We start from the raw sequence: 25,995 nt of genomic DNA on the forward strand, positions 1-25,995 counted from the left end.
CAATATTTCAGTTGATTTGTAAAGAATACAGAATGTATGACATTTTTGTTTTTTTAAATGCATTACAGAAAATAAAGAACTTTATCACAATTTTCTAATTTTCTGAGACAGTCCTGTACATTGTAGTCATCTTGAAATAAAATGAGGTTGTTTTTTTTTTTTTAATGAAAGCAAAACAATTTCAATGGCATTAATGTTAAATACAAATTTGAAGACACCTTAAATATAAAGTTAATAAAAGATCATTTGGTGGCCAATAGGAGTCAAAATAACCATATTATTAAGGCTAACGGTGAATACACCCCCTCCCTTGGAGTTAGCGTGGACTATTCACTATTCACTGGTGTATCAACCATGGAAGCGAAACAATACCAGTGACAGGGTGGAAGAAATGTTTAGACATTTGTCATAATCCCAGATCTGGAATGGTAAGTGATCACCAACCAACTGGATCTGTAGTTTCAAGAGAGTCAGAGACTCAGAGGAGAAAAGAGGGATGGCGAGAGAGCGAGGAAGAAAGTGATTGGTAGCTATATGGAGAGTCAGCTGAGTCATCACCAGCACAGTCTGTGCCGCATCACTGCGCTTACAGACAGACCCCCCCCTCCCCACTTATTTTCCTCCGTCTCCCATCCATCTGGCTCCACCTCCATTTCCTGCTCTTTGACTACACCTTACTCATTTTTAAATTCCTTTCATAGCTTCCGCATCCCAATCATGTAATTTCTGCCGGTCAAAATTGTGCCGTTTTACTCTCTGATCATCAATCTGTTTTCCCTTTTTCTGGCTCAGGTTTCTGTTTCTAAAAGACATCACACCCTTTTTAAAAAGAGACAAAAATATATATCCCTAAAAAAAAACGATCAACAATGCTCTTTTTATGTTTTAGACACTACTTATTAAACTGAACAACCTTTCAAACACTGAACAAGCTCTTCTTTTTCTGGCATCTTCATGAATGGTGAGTTTTCATCGTCATTCACACAACATAATTACAGTCTTTTGATTACCTCAGATCAAAACACTGGTCTTACTGTAAAGACAAGTATACTGTGGTAAGATGTGGTTGTTGTTTCCCACCACCCCCAAACTTGGAATTATCACTGCCTCTTCCTTCAAAATACCCTCAAGACGATGAGCCGCGCCAACGCCGCGGCCGCCGCCAACACCCGGCTGGGACTGGGTGGCATTTCCCCAGACCTGCATGCACTTGAGTGCTTGATGTTGTGGCTGGGATATCTAGCTGTGATGGGGGTGTTTCACCACATCCCAGAACAGTAGCCCGGAGTCCACAACCGTTTCAACGTCATGTCTGAAAAATAACAATCCCGTCCCACCCACTTTTCTGCCACACACATGCTTGGATAGCAACGCTCCAAACACAAACCCACCATAAATGCAAAACACAGAGAGTTGAGTCAAAGAGGCCATTTAGACACCCCATGGACAAACATGTAATGTCACATCGTCTAGAAAATCTGATTCTGTGCGTCGTGGTGGCCTCTTCTTTTTCTGGTATGCAGTCATTCATTCTCACACAAATAGTTTCAGACTTTAATCATTCTTTTATCACTGATCTGCGATAATTGAAGCAGCACATTCTGGATCTTTTTTAACAGCTTAGAGCAAGATTGTGACAGTTCATACTCTGTTCCTCTACCTGTCTTACAGGCAGATAAAAATCGATGAGTCAAGTATTTTCTTGTCTGTGAATTGTTGCTGTCAGTTTCCAAGCAATGGATAAACAATCACAATGGAGAAACACGTGTTTCTGTTTAGACAAACCCATGTGTTATGTTCCCATCAGTGCTGTTTGGATCCGGTCATTCATGAGTAAATACCAATTGCACTCAAAATGTAACTGTTTGAGGATGTCCGTGGGTTTTCTTTTTCTTTTTTGTCATTTCTTATTCAGACCACACACACTCAGCAGCAGAGCCACCATATAAGGAGCAACGACTACGATTTAAAGAAACTTAGGGTGTCACATCAAGAGATACTTAAACATGTTGAGGGGCCGGTATTAAATAACTAGCCTAACTGTTAGTGGGAATAAAATAAATAAAAAATAACCAACACAAGCAACAGCTGTACTCAATTCATAATACATACGGAAAGCTTTTCTTTTTTTTTACCCCCCATTAAAAAAACAAAAGAACTGTTCACGTAGCCACATGAAAAGAGAAGCAAAGATTTCTACTGCAGGGCTCTAGACTTGGCCATTTAGCATCATTTTATGACCACCCTTTGAGATGTTGCAGCTAAACGTTTACAATATGGCACACCAGTGAGAGATGGAAATATACGACTTTGCTGTCATCATATGAAACATCACAAGGAGAAGTGTGTGTGTGTGTGTGTGTGTGTGTGTGTGTGTGTGTGTGTGTGTGTGTGCGTGTGTGTGTGTGTGTGTGTGTGTGTGTGTGTGCGCGTGTTCACATGTGTGCACATCATGTGATAGAGGGAAAGGAGAGTGAGCCTGTCGTCATAACAAAACCAGGCTGTCGCCTTTCCTTGTCTGTTCAGTAAACACCCTCCTGTCACTCCCCTTCACTTCACCCTCCTATCTATCAAACTATCATTTTTATGAACAGAAAAAATATATATAATGTCTGATTTTCTGTGTGAATGAACATTCACTGACCTCTCTACAAACTGAGACATTGTAAATGAAGAGCCTACATGCAACTGTGGGTTTCATTTAATGATCTGAAAAAGTGAAGTCAAAGTGAACTTCTTACTGGAAGTGACATCTACATAACTTCAATCAACTAAACCCTAACACATTCTGAATAATTCACCTGTACTGCATGAATGATGAATACTTTGCTAACTAACGGACATTTCAGTTTATAGAAGCTAGGAGTGTGAAAAAATATCTATACAGCAATATATCGCGATACTTCATCACCCTATTAAAATATCGATTTGTCATATCCTAATATCGATTTATTAGGAAAAACCTATTCCAAATTTACATGTATGTAACAATACACCTTATTTTCAATATTCTGCGTTCAGTCACATATTTGGCTAGCAACTTCAGTGTCTATGTTCTTTATTTTTATTTTCTTCATATTTTCTTTCTATTTTTACTTATGCAATATATTTGCAAAGGCTTTTTTTGAACTTGGCCTACAAAGCACCTATGCAATGCAGACTAAGTTAACAAAGTAAAATACTTTTGATATATCACACTGTTACAATAGGTATTGTATCGTGATACATGTATTATGATACGTATCTTGCCAATACACACCCCTATTAGAAACTCTATTAATGTTTTTTTTTTCTTTTTCCAAATGGGGTCAATAAATTTGTATATGTTTTTTAAAAGATAATCAATTTAACTTACACTAGCAGTCTAAAGTTTGGACACACTTTTCCACTCATTTGACTGAGACCCTGTGTCTAAACATGACAGGTAGCACTTGTTTCTTTTTTTTTTCAAATCTTGAAGCTCTCCTTCCTTTTGTTTCTTTTTTTCCTTTCAAAAATGAGCTTGTTCATTTCTGTAGATCAATTATTACCTATTAATATATAATGCAGTAAAGTTGCAAAAAAAAAATGTGTTGTGGTAACACTAAAGTGATGCTCATACAGCTTTGTAATTAGAAGCCCCAATATTACTTATGGGAAATTATATAGTCTGGATCACAGTACTAAAGTAATGAAAAACATTTTTTTACTGCTTACTGCCTTTACATTTGAGCTAGAATGAATTTGAAGCCCATATTCCATCCTTCTGGTCCCTTCTATGTTCGTTGAGTTTCCCACATCCCTCATCCCACATTCTTTTCTTGAGTAATCTGCCCTTCTCTCCAATGATGTCATGATGTATCACAGGATCACGCAGATTGCTCCTATTTTCAGGAAGAAAATGGAGTAAAGCCAAAAAACCCACTTCCTGTGAGTGAGAGAGTGTGAGTAAGACGGAGAAAGGGGGTGGGCAGTCTGGAAGAGTGGGGTTCATGATGATCTCATTCACATCATTTCTTGTATGAACAGATGTATGTGCAATCATAGGAGAGTAAAGACCCAGCTAGTTGTGTGTTGACCATCAATATCAAAGTACACATTGTATCATATAGAATTAACGGTGTCTTACCAATTTGTCTTTGAGCCGTTCGCCCCTGATGTGGAATTCCACCGTGGTGGGACTGGGACAAGGGCTTGGGCTGGGACTAGGACTGGGGCTACACGGGCTGAGGTTACTCCCGCTTCCTCCGCTGCCTCCACTGTGGGTACTGCTGCTGTCGTCCGCACGGCTAACCTTATAGACGGTGACACAGCTCAGGCCTCCACCCCCCAAGGGAAGCCACCCACCGCTGGAGTCATCCCGAGTCATGACCACTGCTCTCACACGCGCATAACTGTCACTATAGAGGGGGGAAGAGGATAAAAGGAAAAGATGCTTTTAGTTAACACACCACATGGGAAAAAAACCTCAATAACCAGCATACGTCAACTTTTCTTTCCTTTGTGCTTTTGATTATATCACCTGGACTACAAAAATATCAGAACTACATACTGTATCCTCGGCCTACGTGAAACATCAGCCCACATAGTAAAAGCTGAAGCGCAGTGTGATTAACAGAGCTGGACCAAAAACTATTTCCTTGGCATCTGACAGCTTTGGTGGGAACTTTATTTGTAGTTTTGAATTGGATACAATAAAAAGAATACATTTAGCTTTGTAAGACAAACTGTGCTGTGGACAACCATAACTATACCCAAATAACATCTTTAAAGTTAAGCTTCAACAAAAACGTTGTAGTACAGTGCGTATAATGCACAAAAACATATTAATAGTCAATTTGTTCATATATATATATATATGGGTCAATGACGAATAAGGATTTTCAACAGGTCAATTTTAAAATAATAAAAAAAAGAATATCTATTGCAGTAGTTCAAACATTAAGAATGTTGTGTACACATAAATTCATATAAACATTTTAAATTAAGTGAATTCAGAGTTTTTTGTCAAGATGAATTGGCACTAGCCTTAAAAAAGGTCATGTGGTGCAACCATGGTTCATATTAAAATAAATTAATTTCCTTAACATCTTGACATCTTTTTTTTCAGTATTATACAAAAATGGTTGTTTTTTTAATGGTCACATGATATTTCATTAAATGGACATCATCAGTCAAACTTTGTTTGTATATTATGATGGAAATATAAATACAAATGTGTTGCAATCTTACACAGGACTACAAGACATTTCGGAAATCATGCCAGATAGGGCAGAAGATTGATTTAAAACATTTCAAAAAAAGTTTTCAAAACAAGAGTCATGGTCGGACGGTCACACCACATGACATTCTGACACTTAAACAACAACAAAATCCCAAATAACTAGTATTTTTGTGTGCGTCTGTGTGTGTCTGTGTGTAAAAAACACCTAGAAGTAGTCAGTTATGTTTAACCCCGGCCAGAGGGTGACTGACCATGTGGTCAAGTTCAGACTCTGACCACCGCTGATTTCCAACCTTCCACCTAGAGCAGGTGGTTATAAACTAGATAACACATGACAGGGGCTGCAGCTCAGATTGCTCTCTTTGCTTTGAATCAAAGGGTTAACACTGTAGGATTGTCATGTACAATATGTGACATTATTTAACTCGAGGAAAGCATATTAATAAAAAGGAAAACACAATGTGGCACAAAGCAGTAAACTTGTTTGGTTTAGGGGTTTTTCCCTCCCAGATGAGAAACCAGAGAAGCATATTGATATTCTCCCACATAGGAAACACACACAATGTCAAAGATGTAATGATACACTACGCGCTTACATACTGGCATTTCTTTGCGTGGTGCCTGCATGCAAGAACCACTTTCCAGAAAGGCGTGAAATTAGATCACCTCTTTTCTCCGCCCGTGGTAGACCAAAAGGCGAGAAAAAGTAGAGACTGGTTGTATATGTAAGGGCCATCCCCTCATTCCATAAGCCTGTGAGAAGTGTGAAAACTTAACAACTTCCTGATCATGTTGTACGTATGCCGACCATAGTCGTAAGAACAAAGCTCGTAGTTAAAACCTGCTCACAAATGAAACAGCAGCTGGTGAAAAGACCCGTACACTTCCAGGTGAAGGAGTCGCATTGTTTTTATTTACTGTACTGATGCTGTACATGCAGCTGATTCTGTCTAGTTACATTCTTCGAACCTTCACGGTTGACTTTTCAACATTAGCGCGCCCCACAAACCGCCACTCTCATCCACATGCCTCTCTTGTGCAACTGTGCATCCCGCTCATACACGCTCCTGTTAAAAGGACCGTAACAATATGAAGAAAGCTGACAGCATCTTCTCCTCTTCTGCTTCTATTTTTATTATTTTTTTATAATTTTTTAATAATTTATTAATATGAGCGCAATGAACGTGATTGACACCTGCTATCTCGTTTCCCGCACATGACGGCGAGTCACACGTTGGTTCTGGGATGCCGGTTTCGTGTATGTAAGGACACACAGCTGTATTTTACTCTCGTGTTTGAGCCAGTATGTAAAAAGGCCAATAGAATAAAATTGGTGGCCCACTTGAAATGTTACAGAACGCCAGTATGTAAGTGCCTACCGGCATGTTTTGGAATTTTTTCAACTGTAACTACACAACAGCCAAGAAATAATTCATACAGTGAATGACAATTGCTGAACAATTTTTAAATGAAAATGAACTGCAACACATTCCCTAAAAGCACAGCAGACATATTCCTCTTTGTTGATGATGTTGTTTCAAAGCATGCTCACCTCAATACCACCTGCACAAAGATCAATGTCATCTGTGTAGCATGGCAAGCTTAGGTGAAAAATTGGTTTCAAGCCACTGTCCACTTTAGAGAAACTTGACTTTAGCATGATGTGTATTTTTTAAATATTTTGCTTTGAGTTATTGATCCAAGCTTTTGAAGTCTGCAGTCGGTGTTTTGCCCTTTACCCTTCAGAAGAAAAATGAGCATGTTACACATTCACTCCCTCTTTTTTTTCTGTAATTTTTCTGATGCATATAAATTAATCAAAATTCCAAAACAAATTGTTCGGTTTGTGTCTTCTTAACCCTGTGGTGAGGAACTGTAGCTTGTAAGGCTGTGGCAATGTTACTGTACACAAAACTAATGTGAAGCTCATTTGAGCACAGAATCATACTGATCAGCTACGGTAATCAGTCAGGAGACTGGCCAATTTCAGAAGTCAATAGATCAACCCGAGCGTTGTAAAAACACGTGTCGCTATTCAAATATCAAACTTTCTCATAATGGAAAGGAGGCTAAATTTCCATAATGGACACAAATCATAACATCATAACAAATCTCTGATAACAGAGGTGAATACAGTAAATAATTTGCTATATTGTGCCAACTCATCAAAAGTATATTACAAAAGATATGCTGATTTATTACGAACTATAATTGCAATAATTATACAGTACATTAGGCAACAAAATTATAAAACAAGATATCAATTTTGTTCCTCTTGCTCACCTGGAGTCAGACGTTTCCCTGATTAGATAACACTGCATTGGTCCATCGAAAATGACAAAGGTCAAGGCAGCGGAGGGCAGCAATTTGCACTAACTACAGGTTACATATTAAAGACGGGGAAATATCAGAGGGCGTACAGTAAAGAACTCAACAACGTGATGGCTGGATGTCTTCCTGTGACACAGTGTTTCTCTGGTCACGTTAACCAATAAAGATGTTGTCACAGTGTCTGAGATTCTTGTTCAGAATGTCTTCTCAAGCTGTGTCCAAATCTGATGACTGGTGACTAAGGGTAAGGATAGCACCATCTGTGACATATAACAAATGTTTAACTATCAATCTAAAAGATGAATAGCTGCATCATCTCTTTCTGCCTCCTCTTTGAGCCTACTCAATAAAGCTGACCTTTGGTCTTCTTCCTGCCCCACCCTTGGCAAACCTGAGTGTCCAAGCTTTTGGTTAGTAATTAATCTAAAAGTCACTAAGCATTAAATCCAGGGCCTTTTTTTTAGATTTCTTTTCATGTGAAAGCTACTGCCATCCTGAAACATGACGGAAGTTTCATAACAAAACTGACTAAAGCCTGAGTTATGGCTCCGCGTTAAATCAAAGCAGAGCCTACGCCGTAGTCTATGCCATAGCCTGACGTGCACCTCCCAAAAAATATAACTATGCGTCGAGGCGACGCAGACCCAACGCAGACCGAGAGGGCTGTGATTGGTTTGCTTGGTAGCAACGCATTTCCGGTTCCGGTTCGTAAAGCAGTAGTGAACTTTTAGTGCTCTTTTCTTCTTTTCTGTTTTGTTTTGTTTTTTTGCATAATAGTTGTCCTTATCTCTTTGATTCACTGTGACCGGAAAAGCCGGAAGCTAAACAAAGTATCACCTAGCGCTCTGGGGGGGTATTGCAAATGGGGCGATGTAGAAGTCCAAAGGGTTCACGACGGTGTCACGACAACGGCGTAGGCTCTGCGTTGGTGTAAAGCAGAACCCTAATTCAGCCTTAACACAGACTCACAAAATTCCCTTTCATAGTCAAGTGTTGAAAATGGTTCAATTCTGCTCTTTTTAAGGACAAAAATGCAATATTGTTTTTACCATAAACAAATACATTTAATCTTTTCCATCAATGCTTGTTGATAATCATGATCCAACTTTCCCCAATTTCTTCACGGATAACCCTTTGCTGATGTATCCTTGCATTCTTTTAGCAATAGACAAAGTTTCAGAGCTTTCAGTGCAGTCAGGTCACGTGTCATCAAGATGATTGATATCCAGGCCAAGACTTTCTGTTCCATGTTTATCAGAGCCTTCTCAAATGTGATTTAGCAATACCAATTAAGCATTTCATACAATGGTCAAACAAAACACTAACAACTGCTAACATCTGGATCTTGAGTGCAAGGGTAAACTGTTTAATTGGTAAATATTTTTCAGCTCTGTTTCCCAATGGCACTGATTTGAAAACCACCCAGGTACACAGGCAGATTTTCAAAGCTGGTGCTGCGCTCAGAGTTGCAAGAGTGGGCAAACTATCCTGTGCAGAGGCAAACATTTAGCATTCTTAATGTTGCGAAACTGGTAAACACAACTCTGACAAAAAAATAAATGTAGAAAAAAAACATTGATATACCTGCAAGACAGCTGGCAGCTCACTCAGCCTCACACAGCTAGACTGATTCCAATGGTCCAGTTGAGAATGATCAACTGGCCAAACTATGAACAAATCTCTGAATCTTACAATTACCAGAAATCGGTTTCCAACACAGCCTTCAGGACACTGCGTAATACTGTGCCTTCAGGATGTCATTCATGTCACAGTTTTGTGCATGTTGCAGCCCTCAACACACTGAGGGTAAGTCCGACTACTGAAAAATGACCTGCCATTGTGGCAGAAGTCAGTCAAAAGATATGAATCTGCATATTATTAATAGTTGCTGGGGGAAAACGTAGAGCGACAAGTAACAGAAAGACTAGACACACAGAACAAAAACTTTTACGTGAAAACACAACTCGATATAATACTGTAATGCATAGCTGAATCTCTAATATTTTGTATAGTTCATATATATACTTCAGCTGATGAGAATTTTCCAACCACAGTTTTGCATAATGTTGCTGAATTAGTTCTGCTGCTACCGTATCACAAGATCAAAACTATTCAAAGGCACGTTCTATTTGTTTTGTTTCATGTGAGAAACATTCCTGGTATCATAATTATACTTTTCATAGTTTTGTAGAGCCATATGCATTTCTGTCTTTTTAAAGTTGGTGCAATGCCAGCCCCCCTGAACTTTCAGGATGTTTTACCAATTGGGGTGTAAAAGGTGGACAACGGTGAAAGACTTCTACTTTTATTTAGGTAATGAGAATTCCAAGGACACATTAAAATGTAATCCTGTGATATTATCATCACTCAATGATTTGAGTTATCCAAAATTAAGCAACTATCCTGCCAGTAAATAGAAGTGTGTAAATGTGGACTTTTGGTACAGAATTGCAGCAAGAATCATCTCCTTCTGACTTGTACCAGGAGGCTGACAGGTGCCACCCCCCGCTAACACTGTGATATCATCCCTTTGTCAGATACAGACAAGTTTGACCTATAAGAACTTGAAGCTGCAAAAGGTGTTGTTAAATCTGGGCATCCTTTTCTACTCGTCATCTGTAATTCTCACTACATGCCACCGTAGACTTCCTTTGCTCAGTTTGAGCATACTTTGTGTACATGGACTACACCAGGCTGATCATTGACAGTATTGAGAAATAGCTTGGTTGTCAAAAAAAAGGTACAAACATTATAATTCTTTATAACTCTGTAAGATATGGAAATGAATACAATATTACAGTTAAACTAATCCCATAAACTAAAATAGTTCAATAAAATATACATTTTAAAATTGAAAAGGTATATCAAATAATCAGCTGGTAATCAGAATAGGCCAATTTTTATCCATGTGGAACTAGGGGTGCAACAATTGGTAAAAAAAATGATAATAAAAATAGTCGCCAACTAATTTAGTTGACAACTATTGTTGGCAAAAAGAACATTTCAAGAGTATGGCATGACCCTCCTTATTATCTCTACCGAGAATTAAAGTGCACCTATTATGAAAAACACATTTTTTCTTGCTTTAACATATATAAAGTGGTCTCCCCTCAGCCTGCCAACTCAGAGGAGGAAAGCAACCAAATGTTGCAGTGTCTGTACAGCCGCCCGGATGAGCCATCCGGTCTGATGTGGCTTCTACGAGCCGTTCAGATTCTGCGTATTTTCATTACGTAACCAAAATGCAAACCACGCCCACAACTATAAAACCGTGTAATTGCATGCGAGCGTCCGACTATCGTGTAGCACTGCGTGACATCGGACGCTCTCTGTCCATCTCCCTCCAGCCAGCTGCCACTTTTTTGAGGTTTTTGTAGTGAAATGAGGAGGTATCATAGAGAAAACCTCTCATTTCAACTAACTGGATCAGCCGTTCCTCATCAGTGACCGTTTCCTACAGCGCTTTCAACCGGCTTTCACCGCGAGCGACAGGAAGAAAATAGAAGCAGGGCGTCCGATAAATGTTCAGCTCAAAACAGCACATCGCGCAGCGCTGCGTTGCTGCGCTGCGTCGCTGTGTCGCTGCGGCCAGTTAGGACAGTCCAATAGAAAATAAAGCAATGAAATTGATTTTGTCCCTGACACTCACTCCATCGCATGCAGTTATGACACGGTGTAACTCTGCCGGCCGGAGCTTCCGCCATTTTTTCGTAGCGGTGTATCGCGTCATTCAGGCAGCCAATCAGCCCAGTGCCTCATTATCATAGCCTCCCCGCCCACTCAGAATCCCACATAGATAATGAGGCTAGAAACAGTAAAGATAAAAACATGGTTTAGAGGCTGAATTTCTAATTTATTTAGCAAAAACAATCAAAAGCTTGTTTTTAAGACATTCAAGGCCTGTTTAAAATAGGGATTAGATGACATAATAGGTCCCCTTTAACGTTAAACTGCTATTGTCACCACACGTTCTTCAACAGTGAGGCATCTTCTTCTCTTCCTATCTCTGCTGAGAGTTGCACATGCGAGATAGAGTACAGCACCAGGTGAACAACATGACTGAGGCTGATGCAACACCACAGCGACTGGCAGCAAATTTCCTTAAAACATGTATTTCTGAATGAAGTATCCATCTTTCTTCTCTATTGTCAATTAAGACATCATTTAAACAACCTCATGCAAAATTTAAAAGCTGAGAGCTAAATACGATCCATTTAATATTTATGAGATTCATAATCCAATTAGTCAACAAATCATTTCAATAGTTGATGACTAACTGACTATCAGAGTAGTTGTTAGTTGCAGCCCTACTTGGGATCAACTCGTGTCAATATTTACCAAAGGATGGCAGTAAATTCATGAGCTTAGAAGTTTAGAACGATGGTAGGCATTACAAAAAACAGAAATTTGTTAGTAAGTGAAAATTGCAATGACAGTTCAGTAAATGGAGTTAACATCTTTCTGTTTCACATCTAAAACGGACTTCTTTGCTCACGTTTCCATTGCTCGTCTCTTGCCATTCTGTTATCACAATGCTCAAAACCCTCCATGTAAATTAGCAGTTATATTGGCATTTCCGGCAGTAAAGTTTCATCTGATATCTCAGATAAATCAATAAAAACTACAGTATAAACACATGGCATTTGGAAAACTTCTCAAAGCTTACTTTCAAAGCACACTCTGTTGCTATGATTAAATAAGTATAATGTCGTTGTTTGTCGAAAAATGGAACCACAAAAAGTATTATAAATTATAATGCAGGTATGGAAAAACATGACCACAATGAGAGGGGGGGGAGCAAGACAATGAATGAAATCGCTGTAAGGAAACTAAAATGCAAGTGGACGACATAAAATCCGTAGTTGACGTCACAAATAATACTTTCTCCCTCCCCCAGATGTGTACAAAGGCCTCTTATAAGAAGCTAAAAATAAGAGGACAATTTCCTCGTATTGAAAAATGAATTAAAGTTCCTGCTTTATTTCTTGTCTTTCTGAAAACATGAATCTTTTGTTGACATACTCGGCGTAATTTCTTTCCAAAATCTGGGTAACAGGACTTACTTGACAGCCACTAGTCATAAGAGATTGACAAAACAACACAACTTCCCCTTTGTTAACACATGGAAACACCCTGTTTGATGACACCAAATGACAGCAGTGTCACTCCATGAGAAACCTTGGCGGCAACAGAAAAATGTGGTTTAGGACAGTATTGCAAACATTGTAAAAGAAACATACTGCTGTTGTTACACCCCTATAAAAGATGTGGGTGATAGGTCCAGAAGGGGCTGTCAATCAGGCAGGGGTCCCTGGGGTGAACAGAAGGCAGGCGGCGGTGTCGCTCAGCCATGACCAGGGCACAATGACCAGGGCCTGACCCTTCAGGGCTACCATCACACACATGCCAGCAAGCATGACACCCGAGGTGGGCTGGTCAGACCCCAGGAGGAAGTTAAGCAGACTATGGCAAAAGTGTATCACCTTTCTTTAAAGTAAAAAAATCCTACATGCAAACAATGAATTTGAACGTTTATTTTAGAGAAGTGAGATTTCATGCATTTCTCTTGTTCTCCCTTGTACCAGAATTTTTCCTTTTCCTAAAATACACAATGGTCAAAAAAGATATTTCAGTGCAGCCTGAACACACACACAGACACAAAGTTCAGAGTGAGATGGGGGAGACAAAGGTTGGCCTGCATGCCCCTCGCTGGGAGCACACAGTCGACTGGACACAATTGAGAGCGGAAGCAGATCAGCTGGCCTTGGCATGCAAGAGAGAGGGGTGGGTGGAGTGGAAAGAAAGAAAGAAAGAAAGAAAGAAAGAAAGAAAGAAAGAAAGAAAGAAAGAAAGAAAGAAAGAAAGAAAGAAAGAAAGAAAGAAAGAAAGAAAGAAAGAAGCCCCCAATTCCAAATTATTCCAAGTTATTCTGCTGGATGACTGACTTCATTTCCGATGGAAGCAGGAGAGAAAGACAAAGGGAGGGTGAGTGTGGAGCAGAGGAGGCGACTGCAGATGGGAACAAGGTGACAATAAAAAACTTCCACTCAATTCTAAAGACAAAGACCTCTATCATTCATAAAAAAAGTGTGTTTTGAGGATAAAAAAGAATGTGGGATATGGTTGAACAAACAATGTTTTTACTATCCTTAATAGATGTTTCTTTAAATCAGACAAAACTTGACGTTTGAAATGAAATATCAAATTTAACAAATTTAAGTATAGTATCAGAATGAATCTACTATTATTTAATGTATGGATATTTAAATATGTACAATGTCTACAACCCAAAACGCTGCAGTTTCACAACTAACGATGAAAGAAATTCACAATGAAACACAGCTTCAGTCCTATAATACGGGAAGCTTATTAAATGACTTTTATGCTCAACGTTCTGATAAAAAGGAAGGGTCGAGGATGACATTAGTCTGTCGATTCCCATGCAAGAGATCATTTAACACAATCTCTCTGATAAGCCACGTTTCCATTACACTTTTACGCAAACAAAAATCAAATCTCTGAAATTTCAATAAAGGTAGCACAGCAAGTTTCCATTAATCACTCAGTACGTTTACATGCAGCAGTTCAATCGGATTTCTGATTGTATAAGACATCGTTCGGACTTTTAAACTGCATGTAAACACCTCAATCTGATGTACTTCGGACATATTTCGGACCTATATCAGACATTTAATGATCAGATAGCAACACCTAGATAACTCGTTCACACTCTGAATTTTAACGCCATCTATACGGAGACATCGGATATTGCAGTCTGCACATGCTCGAGAATTTACTCTGGGGCATTCACCCGGAAGTGAAAGGAGACGGCACGGTTTAAATAGTTGTTTAAACACCTTTAAAAAGATTGCGAAAGAGATGGCAGAAGCTTCATCAAGACACCGGAGCAGATCAAAATAAAGTGGAAAAATATACGGAAGGCGTACATTGGCGCCAAACAAAACAACCGTCAACTGGAAGTGTCTCTTTTTTTGAAATGGTTACAATGGTTACAGCGCCACATAGTGTCATGGAGTCAGCCATGCTCTGGACATTTATCCGATTCTCTGAACAGCATGTAAACTCAGACAAGTGATTCGGTCTTCTGGATGTCTTTATCTGATACGGTCAGAAATCCGATCTCTTTGCTGCATGTAAACGTACTGACTGCTGTTCGAATAAGCGTAATTCTCGTAAGACGTCTCTTCAAAACAACGAGAAAGAAAATATCAGCGTTGAAGAAAATGGACTAAAACATATTTTGTTTTTGACAAAGTATTGTATTGGCGATTGCTGCTATCGCTGTTGAGAAAATAGTCAGATGATGAAGGCAGCGGATGATCATTCAAATGACAATTCAGAGGCAAAGCCCTTATGTAATGCATAATGATTAAGTAGTGTCATGGTACAACTACATCATATTAATGATGCCAAAAACAGCTGAAGTCTAGATTTTGATGACTATAGATTCACTAGCTACATCACATCCAACCCTGACAGAGATGTGGAAATGCGCAATAAGCGTCTCCATTACACTTTTGCGATAAACTGGATTTCTTGTAGCCTGAAAACCACCTTCTGGAAGCATTAAAAGGTTTATTCAATATTTGGGAACTTTTCTAATTAGTGTTGTTTCCATTGCAGGATTTCTTTTTCGATGCGAATCTAGAGGTAATGAAAACGTATCTACTGTCACTTCACTATTCTCTCACTCACAGTTCTATTTCTACTTTTATGCAACTTCAACCAAATATGTGCTTAGACCAAATATTACTATACATTACGAAAATATATGACAAAATACACAGTCAGAGAAAGACTTATATTGATCATAAGGGCTTAAATATTTTAATTCCTGGTTGGGAGTCCCTGGCTGATACCTTGCTATATCAAACTTCTAAACCCTAAATTGTGGCAATTATGCTACATTTTAAACACACGGACATCTGCACTTACTAAATATTTCCTTCTGAAACTGGGCTGGATTTGTGAATACATGGAAGAATCCGTACATTTGTTATGAGCTTTGTAAACATGCAGATATTTGTGGACATTGAATATATGGATTCCTGTATAAAAAATAAGAAGTTGACGTCACATGTTGCCATTTTCAATGGACTCAATTCAAGTGAGACTCTTGCATAGGCACTGACACCGTAAAGCAGATAATTCACTATGACAAGGTATGTTAAAGATGGTAATGCCTCTGGGTCTTTCTTCCATTCTGCAGCTGGCAGGTCGTACAGATCGATGTTATTAGCCTCAACAAGTTTTTTTCAAAACACCCCTATCTGTTGTGGGTATTTGCCATTATCTCCATCCGGTCCCTTTCCTTTTGTTTATACTTCCCCATTTCTTTAAAAGAAACTGCTATACATTGTAAAAATCAGAAGAAAAAGACAGAGCATTCTGTCTCTCTTATTGTCTCACTGTTACAATAACCATGGCAACAGATAGCGTGTCCTTTCAATTTGGGGACGCATCCCAATATTGGATGAAAACATCATGATCCAACTTCTCATTCTCTATAAGTTCAGAGGTTCTATAGCTGCATGTTACGTTCCATAAAAGCAATAGGTGTTTTATAAAAATGTTTGGATTTTAACATGGGAGAGGATAGGATAGGATAGGATAGGATAGGATAGGATAGGATAGGAGAGGAGAGGAGAGGAGAGGAGAGGAGAGGAGAGGAGAGGAGAGGAGAGGAGAGGAGAGGAGAGGAGAGGGGCATGTGCAGACCAGGCAGTTATGGGCCTCGAGGCCGGCTGTTCCAGTGTGTGGTGGAGAAGGGGGATCCTGGGACAACCATTTCCTAAGTGGACAAAGTGGCCGTTTGTCTGCTGCTCTGGCCCATGGCTCGTTGGGCTCTAGCATGCCCTCATGCTCTGCTCCTGCCTCTGCCTTGGGCTTTCCACCCCAAAGGGGAATGGGGAAGAAGAGTGCAGGGGTGAGAACAGGGGGTGGAGGGTGGCTGGGGTCTGAAAGAAAGGCTAGAGGGGGAGGAGAAGGAAGAGAAGGAGAGCAGGAGGAAAGGGTACAGAGAAAGGATGTAGCCTGAGCCCTGGTTGCTCGCCAAGTCACCCTCCCTTTTCTCCACTCCTTCTTCCCCCTCCTACCCCAGCCCCTCCCTGGCTGCCTTTCTGTACACAATGGTCGCTTCTCTGCTGAAATTTCACGTTATTGGATCCCGGGCCTGGAGTTTTGTCCTCCCACAATGTCCAGGCAGCAGAGCATGCTGCAGGGGAGACACACTCTGCAAGCTAAAGGCTGGAAAACCATTCCTTCTTTCATTAGCATCTGAAAAGGATAGAACCCCCCCCCCCAACACCACCACCTCCTCCTTTTTATTTTTATTCCTTCCTCATCACCCCTTTTCCACCCACCCTCTTGTATCAAAACCAAAGGAAAGATGTCAAGCTTGGTCAAACTCCACTAGACCTCTATTACTTGTAAGACTTCTCAGGGGGGATGGAAAGAAAATCATTAAAATATCATTGAGGAAAATAAACACAAGCTACTTATCCCAATCCGATTCTATAGATTATCCCCCGAAAGGAAAGCAATCGCCAGTAAACTAGTTGGAGCATGGAAGACGGCGTGAAAAGCTGCTTTCTGTGTGATTCGTTGTTTTTCCTTATGAAAATGTATTGCTATCTTCAACCGCTATTATTTTAGATAACATGGCATACTTGTACAAGTATGTAACAACATTAGCTAAAGTCTTATGGAGTGTTTAAGAATAGTTTTCCTAAAGATGAAGATGATTCCACAGCTGGTATATACAATGAAGAAAAGCCGTAGAATGTGTTTAACTATACTAAGGACTCTCTAGAAATGTAATCAACCAATGCTAACTTGGAGCTGTAGTTATAAGAGGATAAAGTGGCGCAAGTTCTTTCACTGTGAACATGCCTCATTGAAGAAGTAACATGCAATCTGGGACTCTGCCATTGATTCCAGCAGTGCATCTAATCTAAATGGTGCAAACAAGCTAGCCAATTAGACACAGTTCAAATCCCCTAAATAACCAGAGGCAAATTCAAGGGCACAGACATACCCAAAACAAACACCAACATGGCATAACATAGATGCAGTGCAAATTACAACATACAGTCAGGGCAAGATACTTTTGAAAATAAAGGTGATGTCTGTTAACTATTAATAAACAAATAATTATGGGACGACGAGAAACAACAAGCCAATATCACAAACCTGCTTATTTTAGCTGCAGTAAGTACTAATATTCTGGCTATGGAAAGAGAAGTGAAAGAGAAATTTGCCCTATCTCCTCTCAACACCTCAGGCTGCTGGTGAGTCATCTCCCTCACAAGAACATTCAGCTTAGCTACTAACTGACTCAGGAGGAAGAAAAAAAGAAGAGAAGCCTACTGCTGCTGCAGCATAGAGCAAATCTTAACTTCCAATATGTTACTGTGCTTTTACAGAAACTACCTAATATGATGGCAAGTGTCCTGGTAGTGTGTTACAGACACCATTTTGTGAGCCCTACTTACCTTTAATGAAATGTCATGAAAAAAAACATGAATGTAAGGAGTGCTCACTTAGATGAAATGTCTGTCATTAATTATCAAATCATTCCTTCATTACTGGATCGGCCCTGCAACCCCAACACAAATGCTCTAGGTGCTGCTGGGTTGTGTAACTGTAAATCAAAGGAATTCCACATGTGTATCAAATCCCCAAAAAACTATTCCTAAACATCAATCAAATCCACATATTGAGATTATCTTAATTTGAGCCACAAGCATTTGGAAAATTAAAACCCTACGCTTGTCATTACAAAAAGAGGAACCACGAAATTCGACTGCTGTGGCATTTCTGGTCTGCTTTGATGTAAGACTCGTCCCCAAGGACTCAGCCGTGTAGCTGTGGGAGAAAGCATTTATACATCTCATGGGCTACTTAGGAACTATAAACCACTAAACCAAGATTATTGCCCGTGGATGTTAAGAGAAACTGCTTTGACAAGTTTCAAAGCAACACTGAATGCACGTTGAGTAGCATAACATCATCAGCATAATTGTCAAACAACAGATTGTTAGACTATCTTTAAAATCAGTTCAATTTCTCATTCAAGTACATCAAAGCTCAATCACCAACTCATACAATCCAAATTATTAAAAAAAAACAACTTTACCAAACAATAAAACTCTGTTTCACGTGCTAAATATAGTAACTGGTGAGGATCATATTTGATTGAAATTTTACAAAGCAGGTAACAGTAGTACAGTACCTAAGTAATGGATTTGATGCAGTAATGTTATGCTTTCTGAAATTTACTCATCTGGGAACAAGTCCATTTTAAATATTCCCAACACACAAGTGTGTGCACAGATGCATACACACAAACCCTTTCCTGTTTTCAAAGCATTTGGAAACTCAAAGAAACAAGGTTTAGGATTTACATCTGTGCCCTTTTACGCCTGTGGTCTAACAGGAAAGAACCATCTTAGCCCAGCTGCAGCAAGGAGCACACAACAAGGTCAGGCCTTCATGGATCGGCATGCAGCCCAACTGAAAACAATATTGACAATTGAGACACTTAGTGCTAAAAGCACCTCCTGGAGGCATTAAGATATGGTCTGTGAACATCAGAGGCCCTCCGACAATGAAATAAAGACAAGCCCTGCTATGTAGATGCTGTAACAGAAACACGCACACAAACAAAGGAAAGTTTACTGTTGATTTAAAAGCCTATATTCACTGTACACACACATAGATACATACATACATAGACACACACACACACGCACGCACGCACGCACGCAGGCACGCACACCCACACACACACACACACACACATACATGTCTTTATTTTAAAAATATAAAGGCGATTTGAAATTTTGCTCTTACACCGCTGACATTTACACCAGTTCATGCGTGCTCTTAAAATACTTTAAGAGGAAATGAAAATCATTAGAGGGAAGTGGCTGGGGTTTAAAATACACAAAATCCAAGGCCCAATCTGGTCAAGATACTGAACAGTCCACCACGTTTGACGGCCTGTTTCAGTGTGTGGGCTTGGCCCAAAGAAAGATATTCTACGGCATCTGAACATGCAAAAAACAAGCACCATTAATTACGTAAACAATATAATGGCTTCAAAACTACACAGATTTCGTCTGAACTAAATAACTTTTTCAGATTAAACAACATTCAACCTTTTAAGTTAATAATATTTTCACAACATACACCAGAATCTATTAGGTTAGGTCAATTTTTTTTGCAAGTGCCCTTGTTTTTATATGTCAAACAATACATTTTATTAGCCACAGTAAACCCCTACCATCACGACACTACATTTCCCCAAAAGAATACAGAAGCAAAACCAAAAGCAGTTTGTCAAGAGGTAAGATGTGCCTGTAGCTTAGACTAGGCCTGTTATTAAAGCTGAAAGGTTGTGGAGGTCAGATCCAACAGCTGACGGTAACCCCAAATAATACAATCTATAAAAAGGCCCAGGAAATTATTTAGCTTAGCATAAGGGCCACAGGATATAGGCAATTACCCAGGCTATAAAGCACTAACCCTAACAGCTGAAGTAGCTGTCTCCCCTTGTCATCTCAGGGCATGATGGGGGTTGTTTTTGAGGAATGCATTTGGAAAGCTCTGCAACAGGAATGGGAGTACAAAACAGCCCACAGGTGATAAGATCAAGACACCCACATTGGTAGATAAATCACAGAGCTGTCAAATCAATCACGCAGATAGGAAGAGGACACGGGGAAAGGAATCACTGAGGATCACCTGACTTGTAAAAAACAATAGCACAGTACTGCAGGAATCTCAAACAATGAAGCTGTACCCTGTGTATGTATGTGCAATGGTTTACAGGCAGTTGGCCTTCAGTGATAAAAAAAAAAGGATAAGGGCCTGTTTAATTTTTGCAATAGCAGTGTGAATGCTAAGACTGGCTAAAATTTGCAATAAAACATTATCTTTAAAAATTGAGTGAGGACAAAGAGCAAAAAGGAGAGTGTCAAATGCTTGTGTTTTTGCGTGGGGAAAAAAAGGAGTCTGGGAATTAAAACAACACATATATAGTAGAAAAAATACCATGATAACGCATAGAGCCTGTGTACTTTATACAAATAAAAGCATCAACAAGCAAAGGAATACATTTCAGCTGAATCTAAAATACACAGACGGGCTGCTTGAATGCACTTTCAGGAATGTCCCATTTCTCCCAGCATTTTCATAGTTCTTGTGGATGATATCCACATTAGCCTTACGTCACATAAGCCTCTCCACACTAACACACACACACACACACACACACACACACACACTAGACAAGACGCAAACCAAAATCTTGCAAGGCTTTATGTGCGTTCTTGTCATTTCAGCCTTGTGAACACCACTGCACCAAGGCCAAGCATGTTCTCAGCAGAGGGTGTGCTGTGTGTACACCAGTTTGGCTAACCACCTATCATTCAGACAAAACCACTTCAGGGCTATCTCCTCTCAAATCTTGGGGAGATTTTCAAGTTAAAAGCACAAAAGCACAGTGAAGAACAAACCTGATTTTCCAAGACCAATCAAAACAGACATGAAGCAGAACAATAAAATACACATGCTGAACGTTATTCTAGATTTTTGAAATTCTGGGGGTGCTTTTATTAACAGCAGCTTGAGACTTGGAGACTCAGCAAAAGTGATGTGATGTATTCTGTTCATCCCATTTCTATTAATCGCACAACTGCCAGAACGGTGGTGGAATCATAGCAACAATGTCTGGATCGCTTCGCCATCTTAGCTGCTGCCATCATGCAGTACAGTGAGAGGGAAATCCGGCATACAGTGTCGCTTAAAACCCACTCATAATCAGCAGGTTTGTGGCAGCGGGTCTCAGCGTGAAGCCGGTGGGGTTTGAGGTTATTCCACATTAAATTAAGAAATGCTTTCACATTTCTTTCCATCTACAGATTAAATAAAGACAAAAAAAACATGCATTTTTACTCAATTCAAAGATTAAATCTTCCTATAGCCATCAAGCTGTAAAGGTTGTTGCACAAATAATGCCACAGATAAGTTTAGATGAACATAGGAGGTAAGGGGTTTAATTTTAACCCGTTCGGCTAGATTAATAGAGAAAAAAAATAACTGTATGGCATATGTTACATAAGAAAGCAGAAGCATGATTCAAGGACAAAATCTACATTAAAAACCAACCATGATCGCACATGCTGAATGGATGAAAAGAAAAAAAAAACATGGGTGTGCTTCGAAAATCAAGCCATGACATTAAATAGCTGAAAAGGGCACATGACTTCCTCTTTGACAAAACACTTTATCAAAGAAATTCCCCGTGTGCGATGGATGTTTATGTAGAATAAACGCCCGCACAGGCATTTTATTATAAATATTTAGCGTTTATACCGTGTTAACCGAGAACGTGATCACTGCGTGCTTGTTATTTTATTCCTTTTATTATTTTTTTTGCCAATGCGAGCCAGTGTACAGTGCTGTGAATGGGCAAGCAGGTAGTTTATGAATGGAGGGGATCATGTGACCGCAGCACCTCCCGAAGCAGATATTTCTCACTGACTGTCAACAAGCGCTCACAGGAGGGGATCACATCATTAAAACAACGACCAAATGCGCCTGGAAACGGGCGAGACGTGTACAAAAGCACGGCGTGTGAAGATTAGAGTCGATGTCTGTGGGTTGCCGTGGATTAGGGCGTGAATGTGATGCCGTTTAACCGTCTTTTTATGAATGGGGATTGTGATATGTAAATGAGTGCGATTGAGAAAAAAAAAAAAAGAACATCTTTGGCTTTTTTCTGTGCCGCAATAAGCACGGAGATGTTTTAGTGAGGAAAAGGGTTAGTCTGCAACACAAACATGGACAGTATAATCGATGGTTATAATGCCGATATCATGGCGGACACAGCACGATCTAGACAGTAATAATACGACCCGACCGGGATGTACACACACCAAACATGGACATAATAACATCTAAAACTGAATATTAGTGTGTTCTCTCTCTAATCTGGTGTTTATGGTTTTATAACAGCCGTATTGCGTGTTAATAAAGCTCTGTAGTTATAATACTGGAACCACACACATAAGGAAATCTCCCCACAAAACTGTGGCCTTATTTAAAGTCTCCAGGCAGATTCATCATAGGAGCAAAATCAGGGGGATTAGACTTTTTTTCATTGTTATTGTTATGGGTTCATGCAACACTCTGTCAGACACAGGACTGTTTAATCTCCTAATATAACCACGTCTATTAGCCTATAAACACCAAAGTAACACATAGTGGTGGTATTATGGGGGTAACGTGGTGAAATAGCAGCATAGCTCGGTTATAAATGTCATTGGGAACTTGTGCAACAGCAATATAAAGCTAACCTTTAAAGATAATCTCATACTTATCTCAGTTTGCATTAAAGTTGAACATGCGTGTGTAGGAAAACTCACTCGTTGTTTGGATTTGTTGAATCTTCACTCATTTTTTTCCTCAAGGGGATCCAAATCCTAGCACTAGCATCGACGGCGCGGCCACGGCGGGATAAAGTACCACAAAAATCACCATTTTTCCTTCACAAACAGCGTTTTCTCGTGCCGTGCTTGAGGGGGGATAGTGAGTGAGCTGTAGGGGGGGACGACCAGCCCCGGAGGAGCTAGCTGGCCTCGGCCGCGGGGAGGAAGCTGGATCCCGGGGTATTCATCTCTATATCCTCCCTGGAGCTGGTCAGATCCCACCACAACAAACCGGCCAGCGGCTTCATCCCCAAACACGTCCCACACAGATCCACCGTAGGTAAAAAAAAACACAAAAAACAATAAAAATAGTAGGTAAATCCGTAAAGAAAAGAATGCAGGAGGTCGGGGTTTTGCCAGGTTATTTAGGGCCGGCTCGTCGAGCATCCAAGTCTGGCTCCGGCAGCAGGACGGCGGGGCAGCAGCGGTGCAGCTGCCGCTCCGTCAACGTGTCCGAGGGAGCGCTCTCCGCAGCGCAGGCATCCACACACACACTCACACACACTCACTAACTAACGCTCTCCCCGGGCTCTGCCGTTAATATTAGTACCCATGCGGTAAGTAACATATCTAGACGTTAACGTTTCCTTCAGAAGTTCTTGGACATCTGCTTTAATCTAACTCCATTTTCAGCTCGGGCTGGTAGGGGGGGGGGGGGACATCGGAAAACTGGGCGGATGTGTCGACCCTCGCTGAAAGGCTGCGTTACAGCGACGCAGAGCCTACGGCGTAGGGTACGCGTCGACGCTCACCGTACGGCGAGCGTCGACGCGTACCCTACGGCGTAGGCTACGCCGTCGATTTAACGTGGAACCATCATTCACTCGTAAGAAAATCAGATCCTTCCGCGGCGTAGTGAAAACATTAATCCTGCAACGAAATTTCCCCCTCCAACCCTGCGTATGGTTTATCCTACCTACTTCAAGAGTAAATTATATTAAACTAAACCGCCTTCATTGTAGCCCTACTCGCTAAATGAGTAATACTCCCCCCACTCAGAGTAGGTCTAATGTAGTCCCTTGCACTTCCCAAAAGAAGTTTCCCCTCAATCACGCATTGATACGAGAGGGGAAGCGTCTGCACGAGAAATAGAGAATGATCCGGAGGAATGGGTTGACACTTGAAGTGACTCATTAACAATTTCTGGCTGTTTTTCGTTTCACGAAGCCAGTTCTTTCTTAATCGATCCTATTCTTGAAATCCAGACGCAGAAGTATGTGGATGTGCTCGATGTGCACAAGCGAGGCAGTTCAGTTGCAGCACGTGGAAGAATTACATCAGAGCCCTTCTCATCTGAAGTGGCTGGATTCTGAGTGTCATGTGTTCATCACTTTGGTGTTAAAGTGTAAAATAAATGGCTATGAGCTGTCACTCATAACATTTAGGAGAAAATACTTGCAAGTATCTGTAGTTGCATAAGTTAAAGCTGTTTCACCTGTCACCCCAAAACTCTTTTCTATCCAACTTAACCATCTTCCAAAATCTTGGAAGTTATTCAGGGAATTTATGTATGGATCTCTCAACCTTATTTGAAAATGTGTTAAAAGCCTGCAGAATGAATCAGTAGTCTGGTTGCATAAGACTTAAACGCTATTGGATTTCTGTGCTGTGTGGAAAGGCAAGAGATCAGGCTAAATGACTGCCTGGTTGTCATAGTGACAGTATGTTGTGTGAGAAGTTTCTTTGTATCTCTCTGGCTTTTCATAGAGCTTGTGCCGTCAGCCTTGGTGGCAACCATATAAAACATTTTTCTATGTCGATGTATATAGACGAGCCATGTGTGCACAACCTTTATATGTGCAGCCTTGACACATATTGTGGACTCTCTTACTCTTTGAGGAAAAAGAAAAACTTTCTCTGAGCTATGCACAGCTTTGCAGTGGACCAACCAAGAGCAAAGGTGAATCATCTCCTTTGGCTTGTGTTCTTAGCAAAAAATATTGATGTCAGCCTCATGTGTGATGAATGTTACTTGAACTTATTTACACAAGCAATCTGCATTTCTATGTATCTGTACATTGCACAAGATACAGAGAGAACTGCCTTTTTAAAAACCACAGAACCCTTATTTCCCCCTTTTCCTTTAAGATTGGGTCACCATTTATCATTGATAAAGTCAAAAAAGTCCAAATAAAGTGTTCCTTGTTTGCTACGGAGGGGGGGGCGTTCATCGCAATGACGATGAATTTTCCCTCTTGCATGCCTTTATCCTTTGGAGTATTCCGAGTTCAGAAAGTCAGCCTGCTTTCTCATCTCACAAATGCGGATGACCCTCGTGCATTTCCTGTGTTTTTCACATACTCAGCTCCACACAATGTCGTGTACTTAAACAAGGTAACAGGATGTTTAGCTAACAGAGGCATCCCTTGACTTAACTCCCAAGTGCAATCAGTCACAATTCTCCTTAAGGCAGTAAACAAGCCAGCATTCCATTGCCAGAAAAAGGGATGTACTCTGCTCAACACAAACCTCATTCAGAGCAGAACTGCACTGGATTTTGAAGAAAATGGCTGCGATTTCCAGATGATACTTTGATATAGTCTGCGTTATGTTATGTCTTTGTCATATAGTATATATATATATATATATATATATATATATATATATATATATATATATATATATACACACATATATATATATATACACACATATATATTATATATATATGTGTGTGTATATATATATACAAATATATATATATATATATACAAATATATATATATATATATATATATATACAAATATATATATATATATATATATATATATATATATATATATATATATATATATATATATATATATATATATATACAAATATATATATATATATATATATATATATATATATATATATATATATATATATATATATATATATATATATATATATATGTGTGTGTTTATAAGCATGTATATATATATATATACATATATATATAT

At 39.7% G+C, this 25,995-nt stretch overlaps 1 protein-coding gene across 1 annotated transcript in view; it reads right to left on the minus strand.

The window, feature by feature from the left end:
* Positions 1 to 23,688, minus strand: part of spred1 (sprouty related EVH1 domain containing 1) — a 43,284-nt gene extending 19,596 nt beyond the window's left edge. The window contains exons 1-2 of the mRNA XM_061742907.1: positions 22,987 to 23,688; positions 4,109 to 4,379 (exon numbers count right to left, since the gene is read on the minus strand). Coding sequence (XP_061598891.1) covers positions 4,109 to 4,379; positions 22,987 to 23,018 — 303 coding nt within the window. The 5' untranslated portion in view covers positions 23,019 to 23,688. The remainder of the gene's footprint in view (positions 1 to 4,108; positions 4,380 to 22,986) is intronic.
* Between the last annotated feature and the right edge of the window lie 2,307 nt (positions 23,689 to 25,995).

Source organism: Cololabis saira, chromosome 16, assembly GCF_033807715.1.
Source record: "Cololabis saira isolate AMF1-May2022 chromosome 16, fColSai1.1, whole genome shotgun sequence".
NCBI lineage: Eukaryota > Metazoa > Chordata > Actinopteri > Beloniformes > Belonidae > Cololabis > Cololabis saira.